The sequence below is a fragment of the Cygnus atratus genome, chromosome 7 (genome assembly GCF_013377495.2).
Source record: "Cygnus atratus isolate AKBS03 ecotype Queensland, Australia chromosome 7, CAtr_DNAZoo_HiC_assembly, whole genome shotgun sequence".
Classification (NCBI taxonomy): domain Eukaryota; kingdom Metazoa; phylum Chordata; class Aves; order Anseriformes; family Anatidae; genus Cygnus; species Cygnus atratus.
In genome coordinates, this window is record NC_066368.1 from 26,279,264 (window position 1) to 26,292,121 (window position 12,858).

The following is a 12,858-nucleotide window of genomic DNA, read 5'->3' on the forward strand; positions in this document are numbered from 1 at the left end:
AATTCTGAAGGTATGTTTTGTTTTTTCTGATCCTTGATTTTCTCTGATTATCTATGGATGTGTTGTTTTGCGTTTTTTTCCCCATTATGTTTTTTGTACGTAGTTGTAGTGCGATATTTATTACCTTTCTGAATGGTGGTTCTTCAACTTTTCTGATCCTTTTTTTCATGTATTTTCAGATCAATTGTGCTTATTAGAATTGAGCTTTTAGTATTAAATATAAATCTGCATTTTAAACCAGTTGCATCAGATCAGTTTTCTTAAAGCGTAGTTTTATTGTGAAAGGATAAATACGTAATATTTATGGGGGAGTATTTCTATTTTGAACTCACTTAAGAAGTTTTACGTTTTACATTTTTTCTCTCAAAAAATTCATTTTATATTTTTCTTCTCATGGGTCCTACTTCAAGGAATTGAAGAGATTTACACTGAAACAAAAGATAGATATATTTGGTATTCTAAGTGATTACAGTGCTGAAAGGATGTCCAAATTCAAGTCTGTGCTTTGAATTAAATAGCAGATTGGCAGAAACCTGAAGTAGGTTTCCCTTTTTAATTCTCTTCCCCTCCAATCTCACTGTGGCTTTGGGAGCATCCTTTTTTTTTTTTTTTCTTTTAAAGTTGTTTTCTTGTATATAATTAATTGTATACAAACTGTAATTCTGATTTCCAACACTACGTAAATTTTGTTCTAAAATGGTGTAGTGTAGGATGTAAAATGAGAATTTAATTAGGGACTTACCTTAGTCACATTTCATAGGAAGCTACAGGGCTGCTGATGTGTATTAGTTGTTTCCAGTAAGAATCACAATTGCCAGTTCTTCTCAGCCATCCATGCTGTTGTAACAGATTGTTAAGTAAAAGTATTTGAAAGTATTTTAAAATCCAGTAGTTCCATACTTAGACCTTTGTACTAGCCAAAAGCAGGCATATATGCCATAGGAATAGAAGTACTGTGCTTGCTATACGTAAGTGTTCTGTAGTCACAATTTCACAGAAAGGTGCTACAAAATATCATATTTTTCTGGAACTAGGCAGAATGTAAATATTCTACAGGAAAGAAAAACAACTAAGATTACATTATTAAACTGGTTGAAGTATTTCTATTTATTTATTTTTCTGAAGAGAAAGGCAGTAGTAAAGGAGCTGGGATTTTTCTGTTCCCAAGCATCAGCATGGTGGTGGAATTGTCCTGAACTGTGAGTTCCCACCTCATTCTCAGAGTTGAGATCTCTGCAATCCTTGAAAACATTGCCATGGTGGATAAGTTAATTGAAGATTTCCAGTTTTATGCTACAATGTTGCCAAGTGTACACCAAACTAAGGCTTATGGGTCTCCAGACCTAAGAGCCTCCACAGAAGTTGAGCAAACCATGGTTTTGAAGGACTTCGGAACTCTCTGGTGACAGTGAAGAATATCTAAGCTGTCAGGGCTTGTCTGTAGCATGCAGTAGAGTTGGTAAGAGGCAATCTTGTTAGCTCTTGTTTTCTAATAGCAGACACTGTTGTGAGTACAGCATATTCTCTAAGTAAATCACAGTCACTTGGGAGCAGCACCAAACTTGGATGGTTAGCCTGACTTTGCACTTGGAACAAGTGCCGTCACCAATTTCTACACTGTTCTGCATTGTACAGTGTAGGCATGCCCTTGAAACTGCCAACATTTGGGCTTGTGGTTGGTGCAGAAAGCTGGAAATTTTGGAGCTTCAGGTTGTAGAGCTGGCAATTTCAGAAATTCCAAGATCTGAATTCACCAAACAAATTATGTGTCTTGGCAAGTGTCTGTCAGAGATCTGCCAGGTATGCTGGATGTCATTGGAATTATAGTTGTGTTTTGACAGATAGTTGAGGTAGCACGTCTGAGAGACATATGGGTTTTGGAAAATTGACATTTCCAGTTTTTAAAAGCACTTGAGAATTTTAAAGTAAATTAGTCTTTAACTATGCTATAATGAGATCTTAAGGATAAATTCTGAGTTTTTGGACTAGAATGTTACGTATTTAATTGTTAGAAAAACATTTACATACTGCCTCTCTATTTAGTCTGCACTAGCAGAGTTCCAGTACAAGTAAACCCACATATGTAGTGAGTCTGAATAATTTTTCCTGTAAGCAGTTTGTTGTGGCAGGCAAATGAAGTAGAATTTGTTTGCTTTAATGGTAACAGATTCATCTGATGATGTTAATACAATGAAAGTTTCCTCCCTTATAGGTTACTTGAAATGCAAAGGAGTTATTGATCACCTTATAAATGCATTTTTCTGTAAGGTTGTAAGTTTTGCAGTATTAAAAATGCAGTCTGTCTGTATTAACACTGCATTTTTCTCTAATGTCAAAATGAAAAAAAAAAAAAAGCTTTTATACAGTGGGAGAATGTATTTTGGAGGATTGCAAGTGTATTATTTTACCTTTTGACTTGAAAGCACACCAAGATGAATATAAATAGTAAAAACTGGTTTCTAGTTATTATTTCTGTAACGAAGAAACTGAGAAGTTCCAACTGTGATCAGATCCCTGCTGCTTAATATCTCTAGTGATACCTAAGGTGATATAGTCTATTTCTGAGTTCCTGGAAGCATAACAGAGGTCCATTGTGCTTTGCCTAGTAAGTTTCCTTGAATAAAGATATTCATCTGAGATGCTGATGTCATGTATATAAAAGAATCTAACAGAACATTCCAATTGATTTTATTTTTCTCAATACTAGCATGAAATTTCTGATGTCAGTAGGGTTTATAGAATTGTAGAATCATGTAGGTTGGAAAAGATCTTCAAGATCAAGTACTCTGAGGTCCAGAGAGGGAATCCTTAGCCTAGTTTTTCAGCTGCTTTTAGTGTGCACAAGACTTAATGAGGTTCTGCACCAGGCCTGACACAGGTGGAGAAAAGTAAATTATTCCTGAAATGTTACTGGGCAGGGTTCTCACACATATGCCATCTTTGCCTCAGAATATTGTGTTCTTTACTTTATTTTACATTTTTATTTTGGTTGAGACCCCAAAGATTCCATAGGACTTGCTTTTCAGGGCCCAGGATAACGTTTTGGGTAGTTGTGTGGGGCACAGGATATGCTTCCAGTCGTCTAGTGGTTGTTTCCACCATTGTAAGTACATGGTGCTTGCCATTGTGAGTTTGAGGGGGTGTGATATAATGAGTCTGCAAAACCCCCACATATTTATGTTTCAGCCATCATCCTCTGTACCAGACAGGCTTTAACCACTTGGCTTGCTTACATTTCACATTCATGGCTATCTTATGCAATAGCTGTCTTTTAGGTGGAACAGCTGTTAATCTAATCACCTACTCTGAGGGTGACAGAGAACTCTATTAGAACTCTACTTAGGCATAAGGTATATAAAGTGAAATTGTGACACTCAAGTGATGAGAACAGAAAATACTACCCATTTTGTCTAAGGGCAATGAAAGGTTTTGTTACGTCAATCAAAATGAAAGGCAAAGGACTAAATTCACTATTTGTATAGCAATGTAGTATGAATTTCTAATGCCCAGCCAAAATGTTGTAACACAATAAACATTCTAAAGTGACTAACCAACTACAGCTTGCTTTAAAAACAAACAAACAAAAAAAACAAAACACTTTTATTGATTTTTAAAAGACTTCTAGTGTAGACAATGCAGTCCAGTTTGTTTTGGTTATAAAGTGGCTTAACATAACTTCCTAATACTTATATCCTTACTTTGCAGCTTGTTCTTTGAGAAAATTGTCATGAATTGGGTCATCACCAGGGAATACGTAAAACTGAAGTGTAAGCAGTGGAAGCATAAAATTAGGAACAATCTTTCTCAAATACTATATTAAAAATACCATGGCAGTTGACTAAAGTAAAAGAGTGCAGTTTGAGTGCAGTTGTAAAAATGGAATTTCTTCCATCCTAAAAGTTACTTTTTTTCTGTGGACAAGATAACATATCATACAGCGGGGACCAATGAACTGTGTTGGAATAGCAGGAATAGGTTCGTAAGTATTTCTAAGAAGGCACAGCTGTACATGGAAGGCCATTCATTCTAGCCCTCATCCTCTTCAGAATTTTGGATCGGAAAAGTAATTTATTTGGCCTTGGGCTAGCTAATTCTGTGTAATTATTTACATTAATTAAATAATAAAAGCTTTCGGTAGCAGATCATCATTGAATTATTGTTCTTTGTTAGAAATACTGTATTAAAATGTTGATAAATGAAGATTTGTGTTTTTTTGCAGCACCTGGGCCATACAACTTGTTGTGTGAGTTTTGAATAACTGCAAATTAACTGTGTATTTGTTTTGTATCTCTGTTGGTAGTTTCTGTGACACTATGGAGGACTATTTCTCAGGTAGTTCTTGGTCTACTTTAATGTAATACAACTACATCAGTGAAGGATTATGGAAGCTAGCAAGTATGGTAGTTCACATAAGGGCCTTGCATGACCTCAATATGATTAAAAGATCTACTGGATCTCAGTATCCCAACCACTCTTGTGCCTTTATCAAGGCAGCCTGTTACGGTGTACTGATGCTGAGCTGCACTGCAGTCAGAGCATGTAATTTTTCTTTCATCTTTTCAAACTTGTTGAACTGTGGAACCTTGTAGCAGCTTTTTTTTTTTTTTTTTTTTCCTATAAAGGAAGCTGTATCTCCATTATGTGCAGTAAAATACAGGACAGACTTGAACTTCCACATATTTCGTGTTTTCTTTTACATTCTCAATATAAGGTGTGTTGATATGACTCTTTTAGTGGAAAATTCTACAGCTAATAAAAGTAATGATCTGTAGATGGCTCAGGACATAAATCACTATTTTGTTATATCAAGTCAAGGCAAATCTTATTGGATCTTTAAGATCTTAAATGTAAGTTTTAAAAAAATATGTGGACACATGGTTTGAAAGGTTCTGAAAAACAACAGAACAACAACAAACAATGTATATGAAGTTACAAAGTCCTAAGTTATCTAAATGCAATGCTGCAGGTATTATGTGGTGAACCTGAACTGGGGAGAAGTCATGAAATTTGTCACTGTCACTGCTTTCCATAGCTCCTTTTCTCTGAGTTTTCCTGTTCAGCTATGTTTTTGGACAAATTAATTTCCCTAAATAATGAAAGCTTCCTTGCAGAGATATTTTTGGAAAGTTTGAGAGTATAGGGATGAATATGTGCTTACAAAACTTTGTTTATTTAAGGTTGCCAATCTTGCCTGTTCATTGTCAACAAATGAAGATGGAACGAAAATCGTGCAAATGGCAGCTAATCACATCGAGACTTTGTGCCCACAGGTATGACTTTTTCAATTAATTCCTGTTACAGTGCACTCAGCATTCACTGTGTTTTTGTTGCACAACATAGATGTTTAGTCAGGCTTCTTCAGTCTTGCATTCACATTCCATCCACACACGTTAATGTGGTAAATGGAGACCAAACGATAAATAGAGGGCACATACTTAGTTAATCCTTTTGTTATTTCTTATTGGTTAACATAGGAATTATGAATAATCTGTATTATTTGGACCCTTTAGAAGTCATAAGAATTGCAATTGAAAAAACATTGTTATGTTTCTGAAATGTAACCAGATTGAATGAATAGTGTACCATGATAAACAAATTGGGAGTGTCTTTACTGTTGGAAAGCACAGTACATATTTTGACTTGAACTTGAAATGTTAATTACATTTTGCTTTATTTTTTGTGTGTATGTGAACGTTAAAGTGTTAATTCTTCTGATTATTGCCAGTCGAAAAGCTTGAGCTTTTGTCTTAAGCAAATGAATGAGAAACAACACAGCTGCAGATACATTTTTGGTACTTACCTTCTAAAAAGTGTATTCATTCTATATTTCTCATGTTCAGAATTCTAGACATGAAAAACTTATGCAGTTACATTATTATTTTGTTCAGAGCAGAGACATTACTGATTTTTGTGAATCTGATGCAAGTGCTTCAGCCTTGAGGCTGCGTAATTTCAAGATTTAGTTCTTTGAAGAACACTGCAGTTTACATAGTAGCCTAAGTATTCTTCTCTTTTTGTGTGGTTGAATGGTAAGGATAGTGGAAATAGAAGGTGAAGAACAAATATTAACAGTATGTTCAATTACAAGCTTGAGGAGTCCTTTTTATACCTGTTGAGTAAATGGCAAGACCTGGGAAAAAGAAATTTATATCAAGAAAAAGTGATAATCTGAAAGTATCACAGATCAGTGTTCTGTCTTACAGAATCACAGAGTCGTTTGGGATGGAAGAGACCTTAAAGCTCCTCTAGTTCCAACCCCCTACCATGGACAGGGCCCCCTCCCACCAGCCCAGGTTGCCCAAAGCCCCATCCAGCCTGGACGTGAACACCTTCAGGGATGGGGCATTCACAGCTTCTCTGGGCAACCTGTACCAGTGCCTCACCACCCTCTGAGTGAATAATTTCTTTCTAATATCTTAATCTCCCCTCTTTTAGTTTAAAGCCATTACTCCTTGACCCTTGATTCACTTAGACCTTGATTCACTACACTCCCTGAAGTGAATCATTGTTTCGATGTCTATTTTTCTAACAGTTTTACAGTTCAATGTCTTTATACATGCAACTGTGTAAAAAGGGGTATTTGCTTTATTGTGTTACTGCTTTGTAAGGTTGTTGGCTTGTAAGAAGAATTAATGAACAGCTTCTTCCAGCTGCTTTGTTTCTCCAAGGTACAAGTGCACCTTTATAATACATTATTATGCATCCAGATGTAGCATTTTTATTGAAAACATACTCTTTTCAGTATTGCATCTGGTAGCAGAAACACCTAAAACGGAATTTTGACTACAAGATTGTTGTTTTTGTTTTCCATGGCTATTTAAATTGCTAGGATTTAATTTCCTATAGTAAAATTGAAATTTAATGTGATTTTTGGTGTCTTTTTAAACTTTGCTGTGGTGGCTTTTTTATTTCTTTTTTTCTTTAACTTTTTTTTTTTTTTTAGCCTTTGGTAAAAATGGGTGAATTAGTTGAAGATTATAGATCTGTCTAAATGGAAAATGTGGTATGTGATAAGATTATATTACTATTAGCGGTGCGTTCATTGTGCAGAATTTGCTGCTTTCTCAGATAAAGATCATTCCCTGTGAAAGCAATTGTTGTTTTACCAAAGTAAGAAACAGCAGAGTAAGGTTTCTGCGTTTCACAGGAAATCAGATTATGCTATATCATTTAAAAATTCTCCATGGGGAAAATAATTATTTCTTAAGATCCCTATAGGGCATATCAATTAGAATTCAGAAAGTGGAAATTTGCATGCAGAAATCCCCAATGTTCATAACTCTGTAGAGTAAAAAAAAAAATAGGGTTTTACTCTTATGTGCTATGAAAAACATGTTGCCTGAAGAGAACCACATGCTTTGGATTAAAATCTAAAAAGGTTGAATGCAAAACAAACGAAAAACACACACAAAAACCAAAATGCACAGAAAATGGTGTGGAGTCTTTGGACTTCTGCAGATTGGAGCATTAAAATAGCACCGGTGAAAAGGTAGGTAGAAAATTGGAAAGCCCTGGAGGAAACCCTTCTAATTGTTAAATTCATATTGCCTATGTTCTATTATTTATACTGTACTGTACTGAAAACGTAGAGGGTTGGTTCTGAACTCTGATGACCTTTTTTAATCAAGTGAGATTATTAGCAAATATTTTGACTGTTCAATAAATAAAATAAGCAAAAAATCTGTTAGAGGAGATATGAAACAATGTTCATGAAATTGCGTGAATACTTCATGAGGAATGAATGTCAAAAATATTTAATTTTATATCAATAATAGAATGAAGAGAGAAAGAGCTGCTTGCACATGTTTTAGTGAAGGAAAAATAATTTCTGTTCATGTTAATAGCTTTTGGTGGAAGCATTTTCTTGAGTGTTGTCAGGTAGGTAAAATCTAAAATGTCACTGTTTTTCTGTGTTGGAATCCATATTGCTTTCCTGGTGTGGAAGCACAATAATGACCTCATCAAGTCTATGAGAAAGATAAGGAAAAGAATCCACAAAAGCAAACAGTATTGTTGAGCATCGAGGGTGCAAATCTGTAGAGTTATTTCGTAATCTAGAATTTGGGTTTGTTCCCCTCATGTTTCACTTTAGTGATACGTTGGAAGAAGTGTCTGGTTCCTTGTACTGTTAGTCTCATGGAGTAGGTCAGGATACCTGATAGAGGGTAAACCTGTCAGAGAGGGTCAGAGTACCCCCTGTCAGAGGGTAAACCTGTCAGAGAAAAACTCCCTAAATGCAGGACAGTAGAGATTAACAGACACAATGGTTCCAATTTTTCTGTCTAAATTACTCTAGAAATTTACGTTTCCCTCAAATTCAGACTGTGATAAGCTTTCATGTGGCTCAGCAAGTACACTAGTTTCACAGTATGTGAGTATATAAAGAGCAGCTAGCAAAGAGCAGGCAAGCTAAATCTATTTCCTTTTTAGTGCTTTCTGTTGTTTTTTTTTTTTTTATATGTGTTTATGAGATGCAATTATAAGGTGAGAGATCATCTGCACCTTCTGAAAAGTAGGAAGAAGATGGAGGTTTATCACAGATGAACTCTTTTGCTGCTTAACAAAACAATATCCACTTGATTAATTCTGTAAAACACAGTCGTTAAGCAGTTGTTAAGATGTAAGGGGGGTGGGGAGGGGACTGCGTCTGCAGCCATAGGATCTCCTTGGATACACCTTTTTGCATTAAAAAACTTGTGGTGTGTGGAGCGAAAAAAAAATTACTCTGGATGGCAACAAACCATCTTTTATCTGTAATCACAAGTCCACAGTCAGTGACCAACCTTTTGCATTTGAAGAGTGTGTTTTCTGTCAGTGGTTTAGGGAGCTCTGCTGAGGGATCAGCTTGAGGAATAAGCCTGCCTTCTGCAGCAGGCTCTGAAGGAGGGAGAGGGTAGTGAGAAGAAAACAATTGGTCAGATCTTTGGTGAAGCTGAAAGCTTTAGATCCCTGATTTAACCTGGGATATGGTACAGTGTTGAGGGAGATGAGAGAAGCAAGATAAAACAGTATCCAAGTTAGGTGAAGTTGTGCTGCTTCTCTCTGAAACTCATGTCAATCAGAAGCACACATAGTGGAGGTGCTGTGATGCACATAGTGACATTTGATACTGACATTTTACTTCTTGAAGGAAAGAAAGCCAGTGAGAACCTACAGTGTTAATTCAAACAGATCTCGAGTGTATCTTTTTGAGTGGATGAGTGACCTTGAACTGAAACTTGGACCAGATGTTTGTAATTGGAGATCAGAAGTAGCCAGGGTCTTGAGACAGCAGCTGAGAAGAGCTTCAGTATTTCAGAGGGCTCTGGTTAGAGCCTTTTTATTAGAATAATTAAGGATCCCTAGGGAGATTTAAGAGCAGAAGGATTTTGGAAAAAGGGTACCTAAAAAGGTAAATTTTAGTTTTACTTCCTTTGAAGATGAACTTGCGGGATTCAGATCTTGCTAGAGTTTGCTTGCTACTGGTTACTGAAACACAATTGGCATAGGGGATTTGAGTGCAGTTGAGTCCTATTTGAGTGCAGTTTTCAATGTAAAATTTCATCCTTTTCACAGTCCAAAGCAAAATGCTTATTTCTGGGCAGGTGCCCACTGTCTTTTAAGTAATTGTTTGGGTAATGCTATTTAACACAATATATTGAAGTAAAGTCACAAAGCAAATTCTACTCTTTGTAAATTCTTAATAAAATGGCAGAGTTCAAAAATGGATTTTAGACATGGCAAGATTCCAAAGTCTTGATGATAACCATCTCTGAAAACAAAGCTACGGCTCTTATGCAAGCCTGCTGGTTGTGCTCTGGAACAGATGATGTTCAAGTATGCTATGTTTTGACCTGTGCTACCATAGTACTGATCTCTGACATTTAAAGTGTATATCATATAGGGTTTGTTGTTGCAGTTTGTATTTTTATATTTGCTTTTCTTTCCCCTCCTACAATACTTATATATATGTATATATTATATATATATATATATATATATATATACACATATATATATATACACACACAGTAATGAAAAGAGCGTAACACTTAACACATTTGTGGAAGACACAGCTTGAATTCTTGGTGCTGTCTTTCCTTGCTGCTTCAAACTTCATATGCTGTTAGTTATTTTTAACGTAGTTCTGTATGTGGCTATTAAAATACCACTGAAGATAGAAGCTGCATTTTTGGCTATGTGAATTTGTGAATAAATCACTGTGAAAGTTCAAGTAACATGGAGAACTATTGTATGTGGGTGCTATTGAAAGGCATTTAGATACAGCTATTATGAGTCATAGGCAACATGGGTTCTTGAAGGTAAAGTCCTGTCTTAGGACTTAGGTCTATGATAATGTCACTTGTTTATTGGATGAAGGGAAGGCAGTGGATGTAGTCTTTCTGGATTTTAGTAGGGCCTTTGATACTGTGCCTCACAGTATCCTTCTGGACAAATTGTCCAACTGTGAGATGAACAGGTATATACTGTGCTGGGTGTTGAACTGGCTTGATGTTAGAGCTCAGAGGGTTGCAGTGAGTGGCTCTACATCTGGGTGGTGGCCAGTCACTAGTGATGTTCCCCAGGGCTCCATTCTAGAGTCAGTTCTTTTAAACATAAGTTATCTGGATGGAGGAGTTGAATGCATCCTCAGCAATTTTGCTGATAATACTGAACTGGAAGGTGCTGTCATCTCCCTGAAGGGTCAAGAAATGTTGCAAAGGGATTGAGATAGATTGGAACACTGTGCAGTCAGTAATGGCATGAAGTTCAACAAAGCAAAATGCCAGATTCTGCACTTGGGATGGAGTAATGCTGGGCACAGGTACAGTCTGGGAGACAAGTGGCTGGAGAACAGTCCTGTGGAGAGTGATCAGGGGGTGCTGGTCAGTAGCAGCCTCAACATGAGCCAGTAGCATGCCCTTGTAGCCAAGAGGGCAAAACGCATTTTGGGGTGCATTAAACATAGCATAGACAGCTGGTCAAAAGAGGGGATTCTCCCACTATATTTAGCATTGTTGTGGCCTCACCTTGGATATTCTGTGCATTTATGCGCTCCACAACATACAAAGGGTCCTTGAAAGCATCCAGAGGAGGACAACAAAGCTGGTAAAAGGACTGGAAGGCATGTCTTATGAGGAGAGGCTGAGGACACTCGGGTTGTCTAGCCTGGAGAAAAGGAGGCTGAGAGGTGACCTCGTTGCTCTCTGCTACTTCCTGAGGAGGGGAAGTGCAGAGGGAGGTGCTGGTTTCAGCTCCCTGGTCACAGGCGGCAGGATGTGTGAGAATGGCACAAAGCTGTGCTGAGGGGTGTGTGTCTGTGTGTCAGACTGGATTTGAGGGAAAATCTCTTTACCATGACAGTGACCGCACGGATTTCCTAGCGAGGTGGTTGATGCCTCGTGCTTCTCAATGCTCAAGAGGCACTTGGACAATGCCCTTTAGAAAATGCTTTAACCTTTCGTTAGTCTTGAAGTGCTGAGGCAAGTTGGACTAGACGGTCTCTGGATTTTCTTTCTAACTGAACCATTCTGTTCTGTCAGGGTAAGCAAGGTGTAGAGCTGATCCGTGGAACATATTTATACATCTTAGGTTTCCAAGCCATTCAAATACAGATCTGGGAGCATTGTCTTCAACATTTTTTATTTGTTTGGCTTGTCCCAGCATAATATATGTTTTTCAGTGTTATCTTGACTGCCCGGAACTTACTGTATTCAGTATTTGGAGATTACAGAACTGCTTCTTTACTGACACATGCATCTGCAGTAAGGAGAATGTAAAAAATGGGAAGACTCCATGAGAAACCAGTCCTCGCAGCCCTCTTCTCATTGAATTTTAGTAATTTCAGCATTGTTGTAGTGATACTTTCTTTCCTGTCTCTCAGCCAGACAACCCTAAACCTGTTGTGTTGTGTAATCATAACTTGTTTGTGATTCCTATATATTTTGCTCAAGCTTTAAATGTGAATGTTCTATAAATATATTCTCTCAAAATCAAACATCTCATCAGTGTTTTTTCCCTTATAGAAACCAATGGGGGAATTTAGTCTTTTCCTTTGAGCTGTGTTTTGATTTACACTTAAAATGTTTAGCTCTTCCGGGCTGATCCAGATAGATGGATATGATTTGCTTCTGTATTATTATTTGTAAAGTATTTACTTATGCAACAAACTTGAAAATTTTCCCTCACAAAAATGAGACTTCATAGTTAACAAGTGGGCAGTATACTTCAGATGTGTTAGATTTTTCAGATACTGAAGTTTACTTATATTATGATGCTATGGATTTTTGAAACTAACAATCTACATTTCCTTTAGGTTCACTTTTTCATCAGGGAAAATCAATCATCCATTTTGTTCTTTGTTTTGGTACATAAAATGGTGGAAGCATACACTGAAGAAGTTTTTTATTAGTGTCATAAAAACGGTTCTACAATATCACTTTAATAACCACAGTTGTTTCATCGTCCTGGTGGAACAGGCTGTGTGGCATCTCCTTTTATCTGTCTTAATGCCATTTTCTACACATAGAGCAGTCTTGTGCAAGGGCAGAAGTAATGGGGGGAACATGGTAAATCAGTGAGTTCTCTACCATCTGCTTTCAAAGAGATAAAACAGATGTTAGTATCTCTAACAGTGTCAGACATCTTTTTAAGTACCTTCTGCAGTCTTTGAATTGAGAGATTAATTAAAAGTACATAGTACATATCATGCCTTAATAATATTTCTAAAACCAAAGCAAAGATGTTTTGGTGAAGCAATATACTTTGCTTTTAGCTTTTTACCGTGTTATCAAAGTTCATGTACAATGATGCTGAAGTTAATGAAGAAATTCTCATTAACCTTAATAGCTATCATAGTCTGCTTGAATGTTCCTATAT

The 12,858-nt window shown here is 36.7% G+C and overlaps 1 protein-coding gene across 1 annotated transcript in view; it reads left to right on the forward strand.

The window, feature by feature from the left end:
* CTNNA3 (catenin alpha 3) overlaps positions 1-12,858 on the forward strand; it is a 467,780-nt gene that overhangs the window by 297,678 nt on the left and 157,244 nt on the right. The window contains exon 10 of the mRNA XM_035543318.2: positions 5,178-5,270. Within this exon, the coding sequence (XP_035399211.1) occupies positions 5,178-5,270 (93 nt within the window). The remainder of the gene's footprint in view (positions 1-5,177; positions 5,271-12,858) is intronic.